This window comes from Vipera berus, assembly GCF_964194415.1.
Source record: "Vipera berus genome assembly, chromosome: 2".
Taxonomy (NCBI): Eukaryota; Metazoa; Chordata; class Lepidosauria; order Squamata; family Viperidae; genus Vipera; species Vipera berus.
In genome coordinates this window covers 240598972-240624492 of record NC_138203.1, presented here as the reverse complement: position 1 = coordinate 240624492, position 25521 = coordinate 240598972, and the positions used below count along the sequence as shown (strand labels likewise).

The 25521-nt window shown below is 37.2% G+C and overlaps 2 protein-coding genes across 3 annotated transcripts in view; both read left to right on the top strand.

Moving 5' to 3' along the window:
- The first annotated feature begins 9133 nt into the window (after positions 1–9133).
- On the top strand, positions 9134–16587 carry TRH (thyrotropin releasing hormone). Of its 2 annotated transcripts, none has more exons than XM_081321710.1 (3): positions 9134–9725; positions 10712–10927; positions 14234–16587. In XM_081321710.1, the coding sequence occupies exons 2-3, from the start codon at positions 10726–10728 to the stop codon at positions 14701–14703; spliced, it is 672 nt and encodes a 223-aa protein (XP_081177836.1). In that variant the 5' UTR covers positions 9134–9725; positions 10712–10725; the 3' UTR covers positions 14704–16587. The 2 variants fall into 2 exon arrangements, with proteins under 2 accessions (XP_081177836.1, XP_081177837.1); XM_081321711.1 differs by having other exon boundaries at positions 9606–9646.
- Positions 16588–18055: 1468 nt separating this feature from the next.
- RBSN (rabenosyn, RAB effector) overlaps positions 18056–25521 on the top strand; it is a 36746-nt gene continuing 29280 nt past the window's right edge. The window contains exon 1 of the mRNA XM_081318090.1: positions 18056–18105. The gene's annotated coding sequence lies outside the window, so the exon portion shown is untranslated. The remainder of the gene's footprint in view (positions 18106–25521) is intronic.

Genomic DNA, 25521 nt, shown 5'->3' with positions numbered 1-25521 from the left:
AGTAGGTCTATTTTTGTTAAGGAAAAGATGGAAGGGAAGAAGTCTGAACAATGCTTAAGGAAAAGGTTAGGATGTTAGCATTCTTTATAGACTCACTTGAGTATATCTATTGGATAATGAAGTCATTAATTGTAAACAAAGCCTCTCAGTTCAAGACTCTTGGGGGTATTTGAGATGTACTAGAAGTAAAATTATTATTATAATTACAGCTAATAAAAAAGAGCGCAGGGGAAGTCTGAATAGTGCAATGGCTGTGGTTGTCTCTTCCTCACACCATTCATGTGTGAACAGCTTTTCCTCCTGGGGATGTTAGCATGTGCTACTTGAAAGGAAGAACTGAAATGTTAAGCATTCGACAAAAGGTTCCTTAAAGCATCTTTGTCTCTTGTGAACTAGTGAGTCCCATGGAAATGGAAATACCTTTCTCTGGAATGAGTGGGAAGACCAAAGATGCTTGTCTGCCTGTGGAGACTAAATATTATTTCAGATAATGAGATCAGTTGAAAAGGTAAGCCTACCATAAATGATGCTGACAGGAAAGTTAATGGTTATTGGAATTAATTTTATGCAAAGTGATTCATTTTTGAGCTGGAGTATTGTTCATTAAGGAATATTTCAGATTTCATTTTAAAGTCAGGTCTGTGTCCTCTAACCGAGCTGTCTTTATCCAATTGCTGGAGATTCTCTGTAGTCCAGTAACCAATAATAACAAACAAATGGAAATGGAAATACAACACTGTGCTATCATGAAAATTGTTAATGTGTTACGTACTCTTTTACTAAACTCAGCCCTGCCTTTTTGTTGGATTGATCCTTAAACTAACAATCATAACAAAACAATTTAAAAGTATACCAGTTGGGACACCCTAATTTAGTTTCCAAAAACCAAATCATGAAGCGCCAATAAAATTGTTATGTGAAGTTTCAGAGTAACACCAAAGCCACAGCTGCAAGGCAAATACTGAAGATCATAATTATCGCCAGATTCTTCCTAAATTTACCTCTGGCTGCCCCAAAATAACCAAAGGAAACCTTATCTGAAAAGCATGTTGCAACCATCACCTGATGACCAGGAAGACCTTATTCTTGGGTATTTGTCCACTATATGTGAGACAGTTGAAGATGTGGAAGAGAAACGACATGATGCTCAGAGGTAGAGTACATGTGAGGAGGCATATATTGCCCAGTCACTCTGTAACGTGAATGGGCAGTTCTTAAATATGACAAACAAACAAAGAAGTACTTATGATAACTTGTCTCTCACCATTAGTTAGCCTCTTAAGATAAAAAAACATTTCCTTGTAATGGGCACCGAAATAACTGGGAAGACTAGAGATACATGCTTTGTCTGACAAGCTGACTAATATTCTGGCAACCAGCTCCTGAACTGGCTGAAATTCTTAGCACTCTTTAAAGGAGAGACACTTCTTTTATGAATATATTCCTTTACACAACTTTTTTCCATTCAGATCTTTTGACCAAAGAAAGTCTTGTCAAACATCAAGTACTTTGGATAAAATTCCAAGGAATTATTTTAAAAACAGTTCATGACAACCACTTTAGATGATAAGATTGATGGAACAATAGAAAAAACATTTTGGTACAATTCTTCTCCTGTGTAGCTACTGTTCTGGCAGGAAAGAAAGATTTAGCACTTTTGTTTCTGTAAATACATTTTCAGCCCTTGCAGACAGTCAGGAATATTAGCTTGCCTGGAAGTGGGAGTTCAAGTTTCAAATCAAATTTTTGAAAGAACTATGGTTATGATAACGTCTTGTTCACAGTGAATCAACTCCTGGGGACTTTATGGATACATTCACGTTGTTGGAAACAATACAAAACTGGTGTAATATTGCTTTCTTTAGGAATCTCTTATTTAACTTCTTACCCTAGCCTACAGCCTTGGTATTCCTTGGAGAATCTCCTAACTAGCCACTAACCCTGACAAGTAGCAACTGGATGTTGCTATTTACTGAAGTCAAAATGTGTTATGATAGTCTATTATGCATAGTACTGAGTCATGTATAACCATGATTAGCTCTGTTTTTAAGAACAGGGTTCAATGGATGAAATGGGCATTCCTGGTCATTAAATAATCTAGAAACTCAGAATAGTCCCCTGCTTGCAAAACATTCTCTAGATGGAATAATATAGTATCAAAGAATCAGGTTTTAACTTAGAATAGACTGATCAAAAGAACCAGTTTGATGTAATAATTAAGGAATCAGGCAAGAAACCACGAGACTGTGAGTTCTAGTTCTGTCTTGGACACAAAGCCAGCTGGGTGACCTTGGGCCAGTCACTCTCTGTCAGTCCTAAGAAGGAGCCAATAGCAAACCACTTCTGAAAATCTTGCCAAGAAAATTTCAGGAAGCGATCCAGGCAATTGCCAGGAGTCTGGACTGATTTGAAGGTATCTCCCTACAAGGCCCCAAAACTAACTTAGCTAAATTAAATCTCAGATTGGTCTTATATATTCACTGCTTTACCTTTTCTATTCCTCCTCAAATGTTGACAGAAAAGGTCTAGATCTTATAAACATATAGATGAGACTAAACATAAATCCCTTAACTACCACACCTACGTGGCTCATGGAACAACTGCATGTAGTGTTCCTGAAGATTCTCAGTTTTCTTGGTGCGTTTCTCTAGCACAAAGGACATGGACATAAATACAAAATGTATATAAACTGCAATGTATTGGGCTTAATTGTAACACCACGTGGTAAGCTGGAGCTAGCTAACGACTCCCAGCATCTCAGACACCCTGTCTCCAGGGCTGCTATTGGATGCCCCAGGCGGCAATAGGCTGCTTTAAACCTATTGGCTGCCGCCTAGGGGCCAGGCTATAAATTGCTGAAAGCTGCAGCCCAGTTCCCTAGTTCAGATCCTGCAAGCAACTAAACATGTTCATTGCGGAACTCACTCGCCTCGTCTTCATTCCTGCACAATGAACTCACTACACAACATAAACAATGCTAAGCAATTAATAATTCAATATAGAAATATATCAGCAGATCTGCGAAGATCTTTAATTCTGTGTTTAAGTGTATAGTTAAGCATATCAAATGTCAACCATGTAACAGGCTGTTTATTACCAAGAAATCTCTCATGGAAGTGATGTGGAGGATTAATGCCATAGCACTGCAGTTATTCTTCCTCATTAAATTGTAAATCAGTTTGACTATCTTAAGTGACATGCTCCATGGACAGATTCTGCAGATGTTCTTCATCCCTTTCCGCAGACCATAAACATTTTGAATATAACAATCTGAACCACATTTCGGGTGGATTTAAATAGTTGAGCTGATTTATTTGTGTCCTGTGAAGAATGTGCTCCTTAATTCTATTAAGAGTTCCTTTGCTTATAAATTAATATCCTCATTTCATTCAGTGCCAGTCTTCCTCTTCATTATCTGAGATTCAATATCTACTGTCTTCCCAGTTTATGTTTTCTCAAGGGACTTGCTGTTTGTTTCAAGCAAGTCAGGATATTAAGGGATTTACACTTTTATACTGGCCAAGCTACTGAATTGATTGAAATGTTGAATAGGGCTGTCTTGTGATCTGCAATTAAAGCAGAGATTTGAGACAGAATTGAGACAGAAAGATGCAAGTTTGCTGCTAGGTTCATTTAACTCCCTGTGAAAAATCAACCCTGGAGAAATAAAGTTGGCCCTCACGTTGGCTCTGTTTTGAAAGACCCTGGAGACGTGGTTCTGCCAGTAGGCCTGGAGCCCCCAGGGTGATATGGAGCCCATCATGTGCTTAGTTTGATTGTTGTTGCCAGGAGGCCAGGAGTTTATTGGATTTTATACTGGAGTTTTATTTCTGTAAACCATTTAGAGTCACCGTGAGAGAACTGAGCAGCCATATATCTTTTCTTAATAAATAAATTAAACATTTTCTGGATCTAGAGAAAGTCTTATTGCTTGATGCTCTTCCGATAATAGTTATAGGAAGTTAAAAAAAAAGTTTATGTTTGAATAAAGGAGAAGGAGAGAGTAAATCAAGGTGCTGATAGTCATCTATATTGCCCTACATGACTTGGGACCAAAGTACCTGAGGGATCACTATTTTCCAGAGTTTTTACCCATCCAATTAGATCAAATAGGATGGGCATGTTAAAGATCCCATCAGCCAAAGAATGTTGGCTGACAAGGACTAAAAAACTAGTAGCCTGCAGCAGACCCTTCTCTGTGGAACATCCTTCCTTCAGAGACTAAAATGGCCACAACCCTGTTAGTCTTCCATAAAGCTGTAAAAACCTAGCTTTGCTCCCACGCCTGGGTGCTACATGCGCTAAGGGGGCTGCCTCCTATGTTATTAACAGGCCAGATGTTTTGCTTTGTATGTACTTGAATTAGATGTTTTAATGCTTTTTATTGTTTCAATGCTTTTTACTGTTATTATTGTTTTAAAATGCTTTTGAGATTTTAATTCTAATATAGGTTTTTGAATTGTGAACCACCCAGAGTTTTTTTTTTTTACTGAGATGGGCAGCTATAGGAATCAAACAAACAAACAAATAAAACTTCTGATTAAGAAAACATAACTCAGAACTTCCCCTGTTAAATCAGATCAATCTTTGGATCCATGGCTAAAGGAGATAAATCGATTTCCCAAATATTTCATAAGGACCCTCATGGATAAAGAAGAAAAAAGACATGTCTTAAAAAGACAAAGATGGATTTCTCTCTGGTTACCTTATAAATTCTTTGGCTGAATTTTCAAAATGCACCATCAGTCATCAGTCAGGGCATTATTGAAGGGAAAAGAGCTTCTTTGGGGATACAGATTTTTCTGTTTAGTGTAAATTTGTTTCTGGAACTATTTTCATGGATGTCAGAGCGAGAGAACTGTCCACCTACTCTGCATAAATACAGGCTTCGGCATTGTCTCCCTGATTAGTCTCATGAAAGGAGAAATTAGTTTAGTAGGAAGAAATTAAACTGCAAACTTTTCTCATACCCTCCTGATGCAGTGATCAAGCTCTGAAAATTCATGTTAATCTCACTAACTGCATAAATATGTGTAAAAGTAGACCTCAGATTTGAACTATGGTGCTGGAGAAGACTCCTGCGAGTCCCTTGGACTGCAAGGCAATTAAACTGGTCAGTCCTAGAGGAGATCAATCCTGACTGGTCTTTATAAGTTCAGATCCTGAAGTTGAAACTCAAATACTTTGGCCACCTAAGGAGAAGGAAGGACTCACTGGAGAAGAGCCTAATGCTGGGAAAGATTGAGGGCAAGGGAAGAAGGGGATGACAGAGAATGAGGTGGCTGGATGGAGTCACTGAAGCAGTAGGCATGAACTTAAATGGACTCCAGAAGATGGTAGAGGACAGGAAGGCCTGGAGGAAGGTTGTCCATGGGGTCGCAATAGGTCGGACATGACTTCGCAACTAACAACAACATAAGAACATTTGCCAGTAATGAATGGTTATTGGTATCGAATGGTGGCACCATATGCCTCTTTGTTCTGGATGTTCTCTCACCATTAGGGGCATAACAACATGATGAGGTGATGAAATTGGTTTGCTATTGCAGAGCCACCATGAGATAAATCTTATCAGTCATGGCATTTTGCATCATATTCTTGAACTCAGCTGTGAAGATTTTTAAAGTCATGACTTGGAGGACATCTAATTGGAGGAACATTGAGCAGCCATTTGAAAGTTAGCTTTCTAGATGTTAACCCTCAATTTCATAATACCTCCCCACAAAGAGGTATGAAGGCAGGACAAGAAGCAATGGTTTAAAACTAATCAAGGAGAGAACCAGTCTAGAAACTAAGGAGAAATTTCCTGACAGTGAGAACAGTTTATCAGTGGAACAACTTGCCTCCAGAAGTTGTGGATGCTCCAACACTGGAAGTTTTAAAGAAGAGATTGAATAACCATTTGGCTGAGTGCAGACTGTAGGACAATGGTTTCTTGTGAGTTTGAGAACTAATAGATGGAGGAATCAACCATCATGCTCACAGCCATGGTGAAGGCTTTCAAAGGATACTGAGTTTGTAAACCTCACTTTCTGATCACTTTTGGAAATTTGCCTTTACTATCCTAAGGCTATTAGAAATTTTCAGAATAACAAGTTTGAAAAGCCACCTTGTGAGTTTACCTTTCTTCTTAAACAAAAAAGAAAATTAACTGTAAGTTTAAGAATTTAACGAATTGGAAATAAAAGGAAAAAAAGCTAAACTGGATTTTGATCTAAGAAAGTTATTAACAAATTAAGGGTCCAGACAACTTTGGAAAATTGAAACCTTTACTATAAGATTATGGAAATAATGAAATAAAATAAACAGCATTTTGCGGGAACCTTCCATTGCCCTCCCTCCCTCCCTCCCTCTCCCTCTCCCCATTCCCCTTCCCTTCCTCCTTTCTTATACAAGTAACAAATGCTGGTCTTAACAGCTATTTCAGCCTTCTGTTAAAGGCTATTGACTTTAAACATTTAAATCATGTCTGGCTGAGTATTTCAGTGCTATTGTGTACTTCTGATAAATGACCATTTAAACTGACCATCCACCAATTGTTTCCTTCATTGTACAGAGGATGCAAAATGGCAACACCATTTGTTATATTACGTTTATAGCAGGAAAATTCAGGTACTTTATCAATTTCTCATCTTCAGCACCAATTGTCATTTTTTTGACATTATTGTCTAGAACTCTGAACAAATAGTGAAAAGGGAAATACTGAATTTTATTCTTGCTATTATTCTTAATAGCCCATTGTTGACTGATGAATTCTCTATTAAGTATTCACACCATGTTCTTAGAGTTACAGAACTTTTCAGGCTTCCATTCAGAAGAGCAGCTGTCACCACATCTCAAGACTGCTAAACCATCCTTGATCAATTTTGTTCCTCCATTTCTTATTCCTGGTCTACAAAAATGAATTCACTTCCACATGCCTAAATCCAATTTTTTAACAATAAGGATCCTAAGGATCTAAAGTCTCAGGGTCTAGTGTTGTAAACAAGAGTGACAGAGACCTAAATAAAAGGCGACAAACATCTTATAGAACTGTGAAACATTACATTTCTCTTTTATTACCTTTCAAATTTTCTAACATTAATAAAAAATAGATCTGAAACCTAGCAAAATGACAGACAACTTTTGTTTAACAGTTTTAAAAATAATTTATCTCTTCAGTCTAAGCAGTCTAAGATTAAAATATGTTTGAAAATGAAGTTGTTGCTTTCAGTGATGATATGTTTCTGGTTTGTTTCTTTTTTTTAAATAAAGCTTAATTGTCTGTTCTCACATTTCTGTAATATCCATCTAATAGTCTGATTTCCACCCCAAAACATAAAGCCATTCCAGGAACAACTGCTTACAGCTGTAAATTTTCTAGAGAACAAAACTTCACAATCATGACAGAAGAAGGCCAAGAAGCCAACTAGTAGAGGGATGGGTGAAAATGTCAGCAAGTTACCAAAGAAGATTTCAACTTGATCGTCACATTTATTATGCTACTTCAGTGAAAGCTTCAGAAGTCTCATATATCAGTTGGTCTCTCTTTCATTTCATTAGCAAATATTTGTGGCTTCTTGTCCTGTTAAGATGCATACATTTTGTTTATATAGTATGAAATTATTTATTATTGTTATTATTCATATATGTAGCCCCTTTCCCCAAAAGTCACCAACCAGGTGACTTTGGGCCAGTCGCTCTGTCTCAGCCAAACACCACTTCACAGGATTCTTGTGGTGGTAAAATTAGGAGGAAGGAGTATTGTGTATGTTCATTGCCTTGAGTTACTTACCGGTATGATGTAATAAAGGCAAGATAACAATCTAATAACAGAGTTGGAAGACATTTTGGAGGTCTTCTAGTCTAACCCCCTGCCCGAACAGGAGATCCTATACCTTTCCAGACAAATGGCTGTCCAGTCTCCAGTGGTGGATCATCCACAACTTCTGGAACTGAGCTGTTCCACTAATTAATTGTTCTAATTGTCAGGAAATTTCTCCTTAATGCTAGGTTGGATCTATCTTTCCATTCATTACTTCTTGTCTTGCCCTCAGGTGCATAACATTATAAATCCAGGCACACAATAAACACAAATAGTTTAATCTCTGAAAAGAAATGACAGGATTGTTGAATTAGTGTATTGCACACACAAAGAGACACAGACCACACACACACACACACACACACACACAAACATAAACACACACTCAAATACAGACATTGCTCACTGTGTCAGGTGTTGCTTAAAATAAAGAGATCATTTCATCTGACAATTGTTCAGTTGAATGCATAAAGGACTGTTATATAGCAGAGCTACTACTATAGAGCATGTATATTGTTTCTTGATAACTTTTGTGTATCTACACTAAGTGCCTCTTTTTAAAATATTGGTTTTAAATCCATATGAAATAGCTATTTCTGATATTCAGACTGTAATGACAATTTCACCTACATTGATCACTAGTTTATCTTGAAAACATGTTGATAAACATGTACATGTGAACAGGTAGAGAAGTAACTTCAAAATAATTTGAATCTATTCCTTATAGGAGTTGGTGTAACTATTAGGTTTTTCATCTATTCATAAATAACACAAAACCTCAAAGTTTAATTTATTTCAAAAAAAATCAAACAAGTTTACTTTGAACATCTCAATGTTTGGTTCAAGACAATTAAAAAAAAGTTAATATAACTTTTACTTAGGATTTTGCTAAAGTCATGCAAAATCTGAATGTAGACTTTTACTGCAGCATTTTTTAAAAAAAAATACTTAAGATTGAATAAATTTATTTGAAAAGAATAGTAAATAATAGTAAAGCCATTCCTAGATATTCTTCACTGTAGAAAAATGAGACTTGAAAATGAAGGATTTTATAAATGTTCAGAATACCATGAGATGTACAATGAAGAAACTGGATGTCAAAATCTGATATGGTTGTATAGCAGATTCATATTTGTGTATTTTCTAGATTGCAACTTTTTTGAAATTGAAATAGCAAACTTCCCATATACAAATGAGTGGAGAAAAAGTATCTCTGAACTGAACATAGAAGCCTCTCCAGATGAAAACAGAGGGGCATCACCCATAAAGCACTTTGTTACCCAAATGAAACCTTGTTCTCTTTTCTGTAAAATTCAAGATTTTACTTGGAGGGAATTTATATGGAAATGAGAGAACTGTGGAGTATTGTCTAGCAAACTGCAAATTTACAGATAGGAGGACACCATGAAAAAAAGAAGGAAATAATATCATTTATTGATTCTATTTTGCTCTTCGGATCTCATGAATGACCTGCTTGGGATTGGCTAATAACAATTGTTTGACATAACGTTCATGTGAATTTATACACAGAGGCATATCCCTCATCTTATCTTATTTCCTGAGGCAATTTCTTTTTAGCAACCCTTAGCGAAGTGAGGTCAGCTCCATAACTGTCAGAATTTTAACATGCACACAAATTTCAGATCCCTGACATCAATGAAAGGAGGCAGGAGCAACACAGTACATCACATATATTACCTCACAACTATTTGCATAATTGGTCCAGAGGCAGCTCTCTATAAGAAGGGAAGAAGACTTCATCTACCCAAAAGAACTCAGGGGCACTTCTGGTGGATGTCATCTGTGATTCAACAGAGGAAGGCAACTTTGAAGCTGAAACCTGTAAGTAGCTACAGAAAGATACGGAGCTGAGGCAATTCTTTCAACCCCTGAGCCAAGGATTAAAGCACTTGGAAGGAAGGTAATAAATTCCATTTAGTTTCCCTCTGCAGGCTGTCTTACCTATTAAACTTTTCCTTTCTTATGAACATCTCACAGATTTATCTAGTTGTGTACAGCTGTTATTCAATTGTTCTGAGTAGTTAATAAAGCAGGCTATTTACTGGATTGGGGAAAAATATACCTTCTGAATTTAATCTTGTTTTGTAACACTTTCAACCTGAAGGTGTATGAAAATGACAATCTCTCTTTTTCTTCTCTCTCTCTCCTATTGATTCTCATTTAAAAGGATAAATGTTAATGGTTTGCTCATAACACAGAATCAGATAGATAGAAGAGATCTTAAAATTACAACTGCTGTTAACTTTGCCAGCAAAGTTAAAGAGTATTTTAAGTCACTGAGTTAAGTGTTCACAAAAGCACAGTTTTTCTTTCATTTTCAAATGTTCTGAAAACATTAGAATCTATTTCACTGAAGTAAAAAAACACTGAGTGATTTCGTGAAAATTGTAATTAAGCCATGTGGATTTAAAGCATCATTTGGCAGCACAGTATAATACTACCATTGTATTCATGTTATAATAATTTTGTACAGGTATTCTACTTCAAATTTAAGCATTTAAAAGAAATGGTGTATATAATATGACACAACTGGTTCTGATGTATTGATACAACATTTATATAGCCTTAGATCTTTAATGTGAATAGGCTTCAGATAAACCACATGCTTAAAGAAGAATAAATCAGACTGTTTTCTCATACTATAGCACTCATCTTTGCTCAGAGAGGAACATCAAATTCGTATGAAGATCTTTAGGCAAACCTAAGTGAGCTCGCAGAAAATTAAAGTGATAAGTAATCATTCCTATGGGTAGTTTCATTAGAAGTGAATAATAATGGAAGAGCTTTCATTTATCTCCTCAAGACACCTTGTCCCCCCAAGTGATTAGGAATGTTGCATTTTCTGCACTACTTTTAAAACCCATTTTCTCCACATTCTGCTCATAGGAACTTGTCTTGCCATGTCCATCTCTATTTGGCGGTGGCTGCTGTTTCTGTTCCTGGCTTTTACTAGTGTGTGTGTCAACTTGGGGCAGCAATTTCCAGAAGAAGATGACAGTGATGAAAAGAGTCTCCTTGATGACCTCTCCCCAGAGGCAGAAAGCCTCATTTTAAATTCCATTTTCAGAAAGGTAGAAGATGCAGAAGAGGATCTGGATAAAGGTAAATATGAACATGAGAACTTCTATGGTTACGTAACTGATGAAGTTCCTATCTTGTTCCTGCTTTTATTTATACGCACAATTTCTGCCCAGAAAAGTCTTCACGTTTTTCCCCTTTTAAGGGGGAGAGGGAGCGGGGAGAGACAATTGTTAAAATATAAGGCACATCTTTCTTGGTTGCTGAGATTTTTCAGTTTTTCAGTTGTATCCTGGTGGAAGGTTTTGAGAGTTGTAATTCAACACCTATGGAGGACAGCAATTTTGGGAAGACCAGACTAGTCTTCCTGGAAAAAGATATTTTATTTTCTACTCATATTCAACATTCAAACAAACATGCCATATTATAATTTTAAAATTTGGTATTTGGCCCTTCCCAGAGAGGTTGGAAAAGAGCTCTGAAAAACAGCTAATATTCAGGGTAGTCAACGTTCAGCTTGTTGATTTTTAGTCTAGCATTAATAGTGGTGAAGCGCTTTTCACTGCACTCTCTGGGATCCAGCAGGGTAGCTTAGTAGGCACAGATCGGACTGTGCTATGCGACATGTATATATATATCTGCTTTCTAATAGAATTTGACAGCTGATGGCTTTGATACAAAAGCCAGAAAGTTACCATTTCTGTTTACCCATGTTTCTTGACATCTCTATACGGGGCTCACTCTATCTTATGGATGGGCCAATTATCATGAATTTTCAGGATTGATCAGACAAATACAGAACACAAAGGCCTTCATGTGAACCCTATCAACCATTTATTTATTTATTTATTTATTTATTTATTTATTTATTTATTTATTTATTTATTTATTTATTTATTTTAATCCCATTTATATCCTGCCCTTCTCTGAAGACTCAGGGCGGCTTACAATCTAAGCACAAATCAATGTGCTTAGCAATAGCCTTCATTCTATGTATATGCCTGCTTATTAGGGCTTTCGCCCCCCCCCCCCAAGCGGCATTATTACAAAGTCAGCTTAATTGCCCCCAACAATCTGGGTCCGCATTTTACCTACCTCGGAAGGATGGAAGGCTGAGTCAACCTTGAGCCTGGTGGGATGCGAACCTGCACTAATTGCAGGCAGCTGGTGTTACTTAAGGAGGCATTAGCCCACTGCTCCACCAAGGCTCCTTTCCCCTAAATGTAACAAAAGTAGAAAAACATTAGATTTTTTTTGAAGGCTTTATTTTCCCAGACAGATAACTAAGCAAGCAGAAACCAGTTGATACATATGACAGACCTATAATTCTTCCTCTTTGCCTCCATCTATTGTCTGCCTTCAAAGGAAAAGAGGATGCAGACAAGTTTAATGGCTTAATTGTGCTATCATTCTGGGATTAATTAGATCCCTGCCAGCAATACTGATGCCTCTGATAACATGACATTGATCCTGTCCTAAAGTGCAGTTGCTATTAAATTCCTCAGTGAATTAATTAAGGGTTCCAATTAAAACTTGCTGGACATCCCTCCCCTCTGGTGTCTTTGGATCCTTTTCTTCTGCAGGTTATCTGTGCAGTTCAGACAGATCCTATAGTGGCCCCATGCCAGTTTAGGTGATCTTGAATCACCTTGGAATTCTCTGCAGCCTGTATCTTCCTTTCCAGTTTCCCTACAGCCAATGTCAGGTGGGAGCTTGAATTGACTAAGAAAATTTACTGATATGCAGGTTCTGAGGTTTTGCTGCTAAAAAATACAGGAAACCAGAAGTTGCCTTCAAACTTTACATTTTTATTCAGCTGAACAAAAAGACGGGCTCCTCTAAATGAGAGCAGCCTCGAAAGACAAGAAATCATTGTATTTATTCTTTCTGGTTACATAAGCAAGCCATCCAGCAAAGCTGACATGCATACGATAAAGATTTCACCCAGTAAGTCTGGCATACTGTAGATAAGAGAGAAGGAAGTAACTAAACATGTTCCCTTTTGGTGTTTCCCTAAAGATATTGTATGTTCTTGGGTGGGTTAGGACATTGGGTATTTTCCTTGCTGGCCTTTCATGACCCTGCATCCACGACTTTGCAAGAGACCAAAGACAGTAGGGAAATCTGCATATCCACAATTAATATTTCCTATACTGTCCCCTAATTCCGGGTCAACATTACTTTTGTGTGTGAAAAAACTTTTTTCAGTTCTTTTCCCGGATTTTCACTCTCACCTACGTTTGTCTGGGAAGTCATATGACAGAATGGCAGACAGGGCTTACTGTCTCCATTCTGTCATACTGACTTTGATAATGGATTTGATGGCAGATCAAAGGATGGCAAATGATATATCCGAAGAATTCTACATATATGTTTCAATCTCCTTTCTGATTCTTTATCTAAACTGAGGAAGTCTAATGAAAGGTGAAGGAAGGAATTATTTTTATAAACATCCATGTTTAAAATGGTGTTCCTGAAGAACAACATCATGTGAGGAATGCCAGAAAATTGTTTCTTGCCATTAGGATAAATGAAGTAGTATTTCTTGAGCCTAGTATAGTAAAAGCTCTGCATAAGAAGTTTAACACTTATTATAAGACCATGTTTGACTAGTGTCATATATGGAATCTAATGATGTTAATTGCACACTATCTACTATCTTAATGTCAATATTTTATTGATACTGAAGGAGTCCCACCTTTCCCTCTATTAATAGTGATATCTCAAACCACTACTTCAAAGGAATTCTCCTTCCACTTTCCCAAATATCTTCTAATCAATCATTTCAACTAATGTTCCTTAGTCACACATTTCAGTCAAATATTGGAAAAAGTATTTATGATACTTCTTGAGTTCTTGCATTTAGAATCAGTATTCCAGTAGAATCCACTCATACATCTATGGACACTTGTCTATGCCCAATGATGGGCACCTACAGTTCAATACTTCAAAATCCCAAAGCCCACCTGCCCAAGAAATAAAGGCAATTGTAAACTGGGAGGAGCAACCTGCAGGACGAGGGGGCCTAAGGAGTACAGGTAACATTCTGGTAAACTGGTACCTAATACCTGGTTATAGCAGCCATTTTGGAAATGAACAAGCCCTATTCCAGTAGCCATTTCACAAAAGTACCCATAATACATTCTCAAAGATCTTGTCAGCTCCACGAAATAAAGAGCCTTATTTTTACATCTATTCACTTATTTATAATCCTTCTCCAAATATGATTTTTTAAAACCCTTGTTTTGACCACTTTTTTTTTAACCAATTTACAGCCACCTATTTTGCCTCACTGTTCCTGAGTCAAATTGAATAATTATAACTTGCAACAAGAACAACCATTTGGCAATTTCCCAAATGAGCAGTAATGCGAAACCTTTCTTTGTACAGAGCTGGATGCTTCTCAGCTGGATTGGATCACCAAAAGGCAGCACCCTGGGAAGAGAATGGTAACGGATTTGGAGAAGAGGCAGCATCCTGGCAGAAGATCCCTCTCGGATCAAATCCTCAGCATTCCAAGCACCCAGCTAGCTTATCTGAATGAATTATCCAAAAGACAACATCCGGGCAAGAGGTACTTGCCTTACAACAAGCGACAGCACCCTGGCAAGCGAGGTTGGGATGATGAGACTGAGAGTGAGGAAATCTTAGAGAAGCGGCAGCATCCAGGCAAGAGGTATCTGGGTTCACAGACCCCAGACAATAATATTCTCTGTGACACCCAGGAGTCCTCTGAATGCAGCAAAGGTAGCCTGCTGCTAGGGTTGCTAGATAAGATAAACAAAGTCCACAGTGAAGAGAAGAGGCAACACCCTGGAAGAAGTTCTTTGTTGGATGGTGAAATAGAAGCAGAGGAGTGAGAAACATTGTTTGTGTGTCTGTGTCTCTGTGTCTGTGTATTCATTGTTTCATTCTTCTGGATGATTTCTGAACGACTTCCCCACCTCCTTCTGCTTGCTGACTTCTCTGCAGGTAATTCTTCATAAGGAATATCACATAGAATGGTGGAGTACTGTAGTCCAGATTTAGCAGTCTATGGACATGTGGATTTCATTTTAAAGAAAAGACTGAAGTGTTTCCTTGAGTGACAGATAGTTGGGCTTGATCCTTGCTTAAAACGAAGTTGCTCATAAAAAGCCATACCAATGTACCATTTTTTTTCCAACCGTGCATGGGCCAATGATAAATATATGGGTGGGAATTTTCATAATAGGAGACTAATTAAAGTTAATCTTGCTGTTCACTGCTTTGTGATTACAACAAAGTTATCCTGAAGTAGGACCTTTTCATGTACTTAATAAATCAGAAGTGGATAAAAGAAAGGAAGAGTTCACAATCAGATTCTTGTCATGAAGACTATGTACTGTAGATCAACTGATGGAATATTGTGGTTAGTATCCATCCATATTGCAGATGGATGGATTAGGGAAGGAACCAACACACTGGCTTTTTAGATATTGCCTATTCACCATGACGATCAAAATCATATTATCAGACCTGTTTGGTTGTATTGCTCAAATCAGATCTTCCCAGTCTAGTGTTGTTGAAATGAGTTGAATTATGATTCTCATTGTTTGCAATCTACATATCTACAATCTACATATCAGTATGATTCAGGACCACTGAAGTGTGAATGTCATAATCTCAGGAGGATGAACAGTATGGGTTTTTGTAGTAGCTGGAGTTGGAAACTTACTATGGCCATGTTAAGCCTTGTACTAAGTCTCTTAGATTTAATCACTTTATAAATCAAGTTATTATTAGTTAAGCAGAAACACAAAAGGATTTGAAGATAAGAATAAAGAGAATTATTAATAGACAATACAATAACAGTTGCTTATATTATCCATTTAGTCCTAGAATGAGAAATAAATTTGTGTCTAAAAAAAAAGAAATCTATTCCACATATATATCAGTAACCCAACTGTGGAAGGATAGGGGACCTATAATATTTCACATTCTCCAGCTATCATAATGTATATTATTTGTTTCCATATTGCTAGAATATACCTTTCCATGTAGTAATGTGGTTTTAAAATTATATTTTCCAGTGATAGTATTTTCCACTCTGATATCTTCTGTTGGGGGAGGCTATAAATCTACCAAGTATTAAGTTATGATAATATAAGAAGTTTCTCTATGCTCATTGCTAAGATAGAGCAAATGGAAATCCAATCAGTAAATGTACACTGAGAAAGATGCCTGTTTAGCAATTCAGGTTTTTCTATTATTGCAAGAATCAGTATGAAAAATCTTTAGCCAAGAATTCCTGGTTCCAGCTAGATTCGAATAAAGTGGAAGTAAATCTTCCAATTCAAAATAATGATTGGCAAAAATATAATGATTGATAACAGCAACAATGAAAATTTAAAAAAGGAACTCATAGACATCTTCATTTTATTGTGTGGATTTTAATTTAAAAATGTGGGAAACTCTGCTTACCATGCTCAGAAGAAATGTATTCACTTTCTGTGAATTAAAAGTGTTTACTTGCCATATAAAATTATAGTGTTCCAATTCAGTTTTCATTTTGACTGTACAGAAAGAAAGTAAATAAACAATGTGCCAAATTAGAATTGACTTCTAGATTGAAAAGGGGGGGAAATAAACTCAGTATAACAAGGGGACAACCTTGATATTTTAAATCAAAACGTGTATGACTTGATTATATATTTGTATACAATACTAATCAGATGTTCATATGGAAACTATTTTGTGTGGAAATAGATTTCTCTGAGTAATATTTTTTAATATATGTTTAAAAATGCAACAAAATGTAGCATCTTTGCCACACTTGAGATGAAGCATTTAATGGGCACCAGATAATTAAGAGTATTTCTATGGTGGTATTCCTACTGTCTGTCCTGCAAGCATTTAACTGAATTAGTTGCCATAAGATTTATAGATTCTGCTAATTTACAGTTCATTTTAGCAATGTTCTAAAATCTGCATGCTGTAAGGCATGCATACTGGTAACCTAGAGCGATTCTATACAATCTGGGGAGAAATAGGTAGGGAATCCCTGCTATTGTGTAATCATCACCACAGAAGGACACTCACTTAGACTGATATAAATGTACTGTACACCAGAGGTCCCCAACCTTTCCAGCTTTGTGGACCGGTGGAAGGGCAGAGAGAGGATGGGTCAATGCAAGTGGCCAGCAAGCCCATATGCACAGCTCCATTTGCACAAACAGGTGGCACACGTGCCTCCTGCTTGCCCAAATGGAGCGTGTGTTCATGCGCTCACCTGCTGCTTGCGCACGTGGAGATGTGTGTTCTGCGGCCCAGTTCCAAACGGCTCACAATCCAGTAATGGGCCACAGTCTGGGGATTAGGGACCTCTGATGAAGACCATAAAGCTCCAAAGGACAGATTATTGCTACCCCAATAAATATACTGAATCCATTCTATTATATAATTAGGTAACTGCTGAACATGTGTTTAACTTACTTGATTATTACACTCAATGATCCAGATGAAGGCATAAAAGCATATAAAATCACCACAATCAGGATATGATATTCCATAGTATGTTTTAACCACAGTCACACAGAATTTAGTCACATTCTAATGCTAATGCTAACATTAAAATAAAAAATACTATATATAATAAATATATGTTCATCCTGATTATTGATGCAGAAGAGGCAAAATAAGAAAATTCTGTATATCTCTAAGGAAATTACAATAAGCAGTACATAGGCAATGGTTTAAATCTCTTCTGATCCACATGGACAAACCTGTTCGATGAAGGGAATTTTTTGTGTATCGGTTGGTGGGAGTTTTGATGATGACATGTTACACTGGGTCTGAAAGATATAGAGAAATCTGGGGAATCTTACTCTTTTTCTGGCAGCTTGCCAGCTGCTGTGATGGACCCACCATACTGGGAACTCCATGACTTTTTGGAGGGTCTCACACTTTGTAGCATAGGCAGATCACAGGGATGGCATCGTCCTGGGAATTTTAGATGAAATGCTATACAAGCTGGGCAGTGTGGACACCATTTAGGTTTCTCAGTGAATCTGGATGCAGTCCCAATCAATCAGATATTCCAAATGCTTCCCATTGCATCTAGAGGCCAGAGTAGCTTCCATTATATATTTTTCCTCCCCATTTCAAGCATATGTTGCAGGGAGATTCTTCATGCACCACAGCGATCTATGGAACAAAGGATGGATCTTCATGGATGCAGATAATTCCAGATGAAAGACTGACAGGTTAATGTGTTGGCACAACTCAATAAAATTTGAGTACAGGTGTGTTTTTTTTGAAAGGTCATTCAGAAGATAAAGTTGAAAATTTCTTCATAATTTTGGCTCAGAGTTGCCTGTGTGTTTCTGCAGTCTGCTTGTATATAGTTTTTACTAAACCTACATGTTTCTTTTAGAAGAAGAGTTGAGCAGTCCGTCTCTCCTACAGAAAGTTCAAGGCATGAGGACTTGTAGATGCAGGGGCTGTGGAAAGCAAAACACTAGAGTAGAAATTTTAGAGGGAGAGAGATTCCAATGGAGAAATGTAGTGAGATGTTGGAGACAAGGGCTGCAAGAGGCAACAGTTTGTTTGTTTAAATAATACTAACACTCAGAGTTACAGCACTCTCTGAACAGCTTACAATGTCAGCATATTGCCCCCAACAATCTGGGTCCTCATTTTATCAATGTCGGAAGAATGGAAGGCTGAGTCAATGAGCCAGTCAGGATTGAACTCCTGGCTGTGGGCAGATTTAGCCTGCAGTACTGCATTATGGCCACTGTACCACCATGGCTCTTTATATCCCATCTATTTATATCCCACCTTTATTATTTTTACAAGTAACTTAAAGTGGCGAATATATCCAACACACCTTCCTTCTTCTGTTTTCCCACAACAACAATCCACTGAGGTGGGTTGTGCTGAGAGAGTGTGACTGGCCCAGAGTCACCCAGCTGGCTTTCATGGCTAACATGGGACTCGAATTCACAGTCTCCTGCTTCCTGGCCCAGTTAGTGCCTTAGCCACTAGACCAAACTGGCACTTATTTTGACTGTTTTCTTGATAAGAGACATATACCTTAACCATTGTTGTAATACCTAATTCATTTTCTCAGTTTGACCATGTGAGGTAGGATGATGAGACAGCCACACGAATGCTTGCATGTGAGAATCAGCAACAAAATCCATGGAAGGGGACTCCCAGGTTTTCAGAGAGAAACTCAGAGGCTGGAGCAAGTCAGTTAATTTTCAAGAAATAGACTTTGCTTGGTGATAAATATGCTAAGAGATGGTCCTTGACAACTGCTCTGATACTTGTCTACCAGAACTGAGTAGCTGAGTTTCAATGCTTCCCAATGTGCAGCAGTTCTAATGTCATGGCAGGGCTATAAAGTGTCTTGTTTAAAGGAAGGGTTGTATATGAATGGTCATTGTGAAACAGATGACCCACATCAGATGTGCAAGGCAAAATAATATTCTCTGGGGGGCTCCCTGGAGATTATCCATCCAAGCCTTGGCATAAGCACTGTTATTGTTGCACTTTAATCTCATCTAGCAGAGTAACAGTCTGTTTCTCTCAATCTGTCCCAATCTTTTAACAGGGTCTCTTTAACTGGGAAGAGCTAAAGTTGCTCATATGTGTGTGAATTTCGGTATGTCATATGGAAATTAAAATGGGAGGAAAAACTCCATTCATATTTGCTAAAGCATGAGAAAGCATGTGCTTTCTTCAGAATGGCTAGATTTTTGTGATCTATGTGTAATTGTACTGGGTGGGCTGTTCCCCAGGAAATATCTCCATTGCTAGAATGATAATGACTCCTTATTGAAAATATCATAGTTTTATTCAGCTGTAGAGCCTGGAATAATATGTGAAGCATTGCTTTATATCTTGAACTGGTGGGTGGGATCTGAGTATCTGAGTAGAGACTGTAATAAAAAATGGAATTTAATTTCTGGCTTTTGCTTGCCTAATAAATAGCTAAAACAGTAATCTTTCTCTTTCTGTTCCATCCATGGAATGTGATTTACAGAGACCTTGGGAGTGGTCTTTTGCTTCCCCCTAATTCCTAGGAATAATATTTCCCTTGATATCAGACTATCTCTAATACATTTGATGCTTAATAAAATTATTGTCTGTTTGGGCTCTGAAAGATGATAAGGTTCCTCTTATAGGGGAAAGTGATTTTTCAGTGGTTTGGCATTTTTGTTCTTCCTTTTTTGGATTAATTATTCGTGTGTGGTTGTTATTTTTATGAATTTGTGCCTGGAGTCACTTGCTGATTAGAGAAGCATAAGTCTGGTAAATAAGGAAGGGATAAATATTCTACTGCATTTAAGAAATAAGGAGTCTATTCAGCTGGAAGAAATATCTAGGATGAAGGCAACTTTAGGTAATCATGAAGTTTCCACTGAAGTTTTAAGAAATACAAGCAAATGAAGCATAAAATAACTAGATTGTCTCACAGTGACCTTTAGAAATTTCTTCAAACATCTTCCCCCCTCTTAAATTTAGTTAAAGAGACAGGGACAAGCTATGTAATTAGTAATTCGGTTTAGAGAAGCTCATCAGAGAAATTATGTTCCCCACAACCCAAGATGCCTTTGGAAAGGCTCATCCTCCATATAAAATCATTATAATTAGTTGCATCTTCTTAAGGGATATGTGGCATTGAGTAACCTTTTATTATTACTTTAATGATTCATCATCTGAAGGAGGTTAGCTGGATTATGGAAAAATCCTAATGTTTCCATTTCAGTGATTAACAATGCCATTATATACATGAATGTCTAACTGCACACAGAAATGTTCGGGGTGTGTGTGTATGTATGTATGTGTATATTTAAGAAGGAATACTTGTGTGTGTGTGTGTGTGTGTGTGTGTGTGTGTGAAGGAATACGTGTACTGCCAGAAAAGTGTCTGCCTTAGTGAGTAAGCAGCAAAATGCAGGCATATCAAAAAGAGAATTGAATCAACAGTAGGGATAAACATTTCCAGGGCCAACAACACAGTTCCACACTCCTGATCCCCCATTATTGATTCAAGTCCCTTTTTGATATGCCTGCACTTTGCTGCTCATTTACTAAGGCAGACACTTTTCTGGCAGTACATTTATTCCTTCTTAGTTTCAGGTGCAAATTATTAGCAAATTCCTCTCTTGGCTTTAGGTGTCCTCCCTGTGCAACACAAAACAGCAACAAGAACTGAGCTTTTATCATTGGCTTTCTGATGACCATGTAACACCCAGAAGCAGTAGTACTGAACTTTGAAGGGTCCCCTTCCCCAGCTTCTATTTCTCTGCAAAAACTCAGGCTTGTTTTTCAAGTTATATTTAAACTCCCATGGCTTGCCTCCAATGGCAAAGTAGGAGGCATGTGCCACTAGCTAGTCAACAGCCATCAAAAGCTGTCAATACTCATTAAACAAGTATCCCCTAGAGAAAATGCTATTTGCATTGCCAAAGCTGTAGACAATAACAGATTATAAATAGCTTTGATTTTTAGATCTTGGTGCTTGCTGCTGTCACATTGTTATGTCTTTTCATCTAATGGCTTCTCAATTTCAGCTGTCTGGGAGACTTTTTAAAGTAAATAACAAACTCCCTTGGAGTTTCCATAGGGCCTCATTGATCATATATAGAGCTCTGTGTGAACTCCACATTCTGACTATCAGAAATTAGCAAATATGCAGTGAAAATGGAATATGCATATGTATTTCCTGACATGGAAGAAAATTGGAGACTGGGGCTTTCAAATCCAATTACCAGTGAACAAGTAGGATTGATGGCGAGTTTGATATTTCACATTCATTTCTATGAAAGAAAATGAAAATGCCATCTGAGAACCCTAATTCCAGCTTTTCCCAGCAAGAGTTCCTTTGATAATGATGATAACTTTATTGTCACTTTGAATGTACACCAATTGGCATACATCAAAATGAAATTTCGTTGCATACAGCTCTCAAAGGGTCACCACCTCCGATATATACTCCTTGTTTGGGGCCCGCTCAAATTTCACATTGTCCATTTTAGTCTCTAGGGAGTGAACGATGGCAAACAGGACAGATGGAAATGGGGCTCCATGTGGATTAGCCCTCAAATTTGCTTGTATTCTGACAACCTCGCCTTCTTTCCTTTTTCTGATCCTGACTCTTCCACCCTTTCCTTAAAGAGGCCTTGCTTCTTTTCGCCCCTGGAGCACGCTGCTACCGCCGCCACCAACTCCTCCAAAAGCCTCTCTCTCTTCCTCTGGGCCTGCCGACAGCCTCATCCAGTTCCTTCACTCCATAAGCTCCAGTTCCTCTCCTCCTCTGCCTCCTCTGGAAACAGCCCTGATTTGCAGTAGAATCCATCACTGGGCCAGCAGTCAGATCTTGCTGCTGGCAGAACAAATTCAAACAGCGCCAACAACTTTTAACGGTCTCACCAACAGTTCCAAAACAACTAGAAACTCGCCAGGCCAGCAAAGATTGTCGGTCGTATGTCATATGTTACCTTAGTTCCACCATGTTGCTCAAACACGTTAAAATCTTCCTGATCATGTGGCCTATAGCCCTTACATCCCTCCCAAAACTATTCACCTTCAAGAGCCAATGCAGCCGCAGCCATTCCAGGCGCCGCCATCTTAGAACAATATGATATGTGGCCTTCAGTAGTAAATTTACCATGTTTACTGTCCATACATCTGTAGTGTTCTCGGACTGGGTAAATTTCCTTATACTAACAAAAATGGTCTCATTGTAGGTAACAACTTGGTTAGTACTGTATTATAATCCAATGCTTCCACTAAGCAAAATCCCTTATGCAAGAGAATCTTAGTGATAACTTTAGCCTAGTGTTGAATCTTCAAAAATACCATCCAAAAACAATTATCACCCCTTCTGAAGTATCACAAACGAATAGTGTTGAATAAATAAAGTTTGAATCTGAATCCAAATTAATCCTTACCTCTAGTCCTTAGGCCTACATAGGGCAGCTGCTTACTTAAAAGGTGGTCTTGTGAAGAATTCTATTCAGCACACACACACCCGCAATTTTTTTTTTAAATTACATATAATAATATAACTTATGTGGATTGCAGGTATAGTTTTTGTCACCGTCTCAGAGTGACAAAATGAATGAAGTCAGCAAACCTTGTTATTGATGTCTCCTTTCCCTTGTTTTAAACTAGAAATTGGTATTTCTATATGTTGTGGCAGCCCTGTGTCTTTGACATCAATGTATGCTTAAAAATAAATATATGATATAAATAAAATACTTCCAACAAACTCAGAGAGCTAGGAGAGCTAGGTTTATTAGCATCCTAGACCTTGTCAGCTTTATTCACACTGTTGTAGTAAAGCATCACATCTAACTATGAATCCAAGGACAGCACTTTCACAGTGAAGCACCAGAATCTCACCTGAGGTGAATCCATTCAGGCCTCATATTATACGTCTTCTGAGCATACTAAGGAACTTGGGTGAAAGCAACACTGGGCTGAGGGACATTTTCCTCAAAGTGGACAAAAAGTAAATTGCTAATATTTGCTTCAGTGCCAGGCAATATTTGGGCCATAGGTACACAGGACTCAATCTTCAGTGTATTTTTCTAAAAGCAGTCTAGATCTCAAAGTTTGGCAAATGCTGCTGTAGAAGAAAGCTATTATTCTTTAGGTATATGTCGAAAGCTCTGAAATGATAGAAATGGCTGAAGAAGTTAATGGATTAATCATTTGAAAAGCACTTGACAAGTTCTCATTTACAGTACCTATAAATCACAATGTCCTGCCAATCTGACAGATGTGTCTTCAAACAGCATGAGTAAATCACCAGGAGGTTTTTTACTCTCTCTGAAACAGCAAAAAGCTTTAACATACTTGTTATGGGCACTTCACGAGTATGCATTTTTTGTTTAAAACTAGAATGTAACTACATAGTTCTCATTCTAAAGTAATATTTCTATTCCAGCTGTTAATCTCTAGTCAGACTGAGATTCCATATGAATTTCTATCTCATATGCAACCACGAATATAGGACATGCTAAGGTAATAATACTATTTGACTAATAAAATGAATACTATAATTGTTTTGTACTAATAGGAAACATGTCCATTTTTATTAACAGAAGCAAACTATTTCTTACCAATTCATACTATGGCCTCAACACCCCTCACTCCATTTTATCCTTGCCTCCAAAAAGGGGGTAGGGATAAAATGCTATGACTCATGTGAACATAAATATTTTCTTTTCATTATGGATAAGCTAGCAATATATGCAGTTCATTGGTTTTAGTGTCAACCAGTAGGTCTGTTATTTATTTTAATCATGTTTTAAATATAATGAAGTCCACTTTATAGCATGATGTGTACAATCAAAGAATTAAGGGACAGATAACCAACTTAGAAGAATCTTCTATCATGGGTAATTTAAAATATTTACATGCATAGATACACATCATGTTAAAAATACTTTTTTTGAATAAACATTATGCAACACACAGAAGAGGAATACGATATAGTAAGCCAAAGAAATTAAAGATATGTAGAAAGAAAAAAAAGGACAACACAGCTGAAACTAGTTTATATCAACACCATCCCAATTTAAATCCTATATCAGTCTAGCTAGAGATCTGCAACTTACACAAAAGATGTAATGGTTATGCTTCTTAATAAAATATGTCAGAAAAATTGTTACCAGATTCCTCCTATTTTTGTTTTTTGTTAAGATAGACTAATAGGGCTCTTCTTCTATAATACATACAGACATTTCTAGTCTTGCAAACTATCTCCACCACATCTATATGTTGATTGGAACATTATCTTTTATTCTTTAAACTTCTCGCCTCTCTTTCCAAGATCTCATCAACTCCATCCTACCAAAACTCATCAATTTCCTCTTGACTTATTCACTCCTTTTTCTTGTATTTGTTTGGCAATTTCAGTCTTCATTTTCTTTATACAAATGAGCCTCATCAATATACTGTATTTTCATAATAACTGGTTTTTGCATTCAATCCTTATTCATTTAACAGAGTTGATTGTTCTATCTTTTTTAGTTTACATTTAAGTACCCCATCCCCACTGTATTCAAATTACTTTTATGTTTTACCTGATGCAGCTGACTCTAATTTCCAAATAGCAAAAAGGGAAGAAGCAAACATTTATCTACAGTTACTGCCTTTGGACAGTCATTCCTAGCAACACAACCTATGCCCTATCTTTGTATCAGTATTTGAGAATATTAAAATTTCTTCACTTCTCTCCCACCCATCTTTAGTAAATGTTCTACAAAGGTATACATTTTTTTGGTGAATCATAAAATCCATTTTCTATGTCAAACCCTATCACTCTGGTTTCTAATAAATTAATTTTCATGATGTATGATCACATAACATAATCTATCAATATTTCCTGAAAATTGTTAGACTTCTTAGCCAACTACCTACCATCATCTATGTATAAAAGTAAGTGGTCACTACAAGTCTAATCTTCATGCCTAAAGATTTCTTATAAATATACTCAATATACCCAAACAATAAAGGATTGTTTCTTATAAATATACCCAAAATATACCCAAACAATAAAGGATTTAAATACATGATTTTAAGATGCATCTTGTCATGCTCTGTTTCAGCATTCATTAAACATTTCATTTATTTGCATACATGCTTCAGTTTCATTATATACTGCACGGGTGTCAAACTTGCATCACATAACGTGT

Coding starts and splice junctions, on each gene's coding strand:
- TRH (XM_081321710.1), top strand. CDS start 10,726: ATGTCCATCTCTATTTGGCGGTGGCTGCTGTTTCTGTTCCTGGCTTTT. Junction 10,928..14,233: donor AGAAGAGGATCTGGATAAAG/GTAAATATGAAC, acceptor TTCTTTGTACAG/AGCTGGATGCTTCTCAGCTG.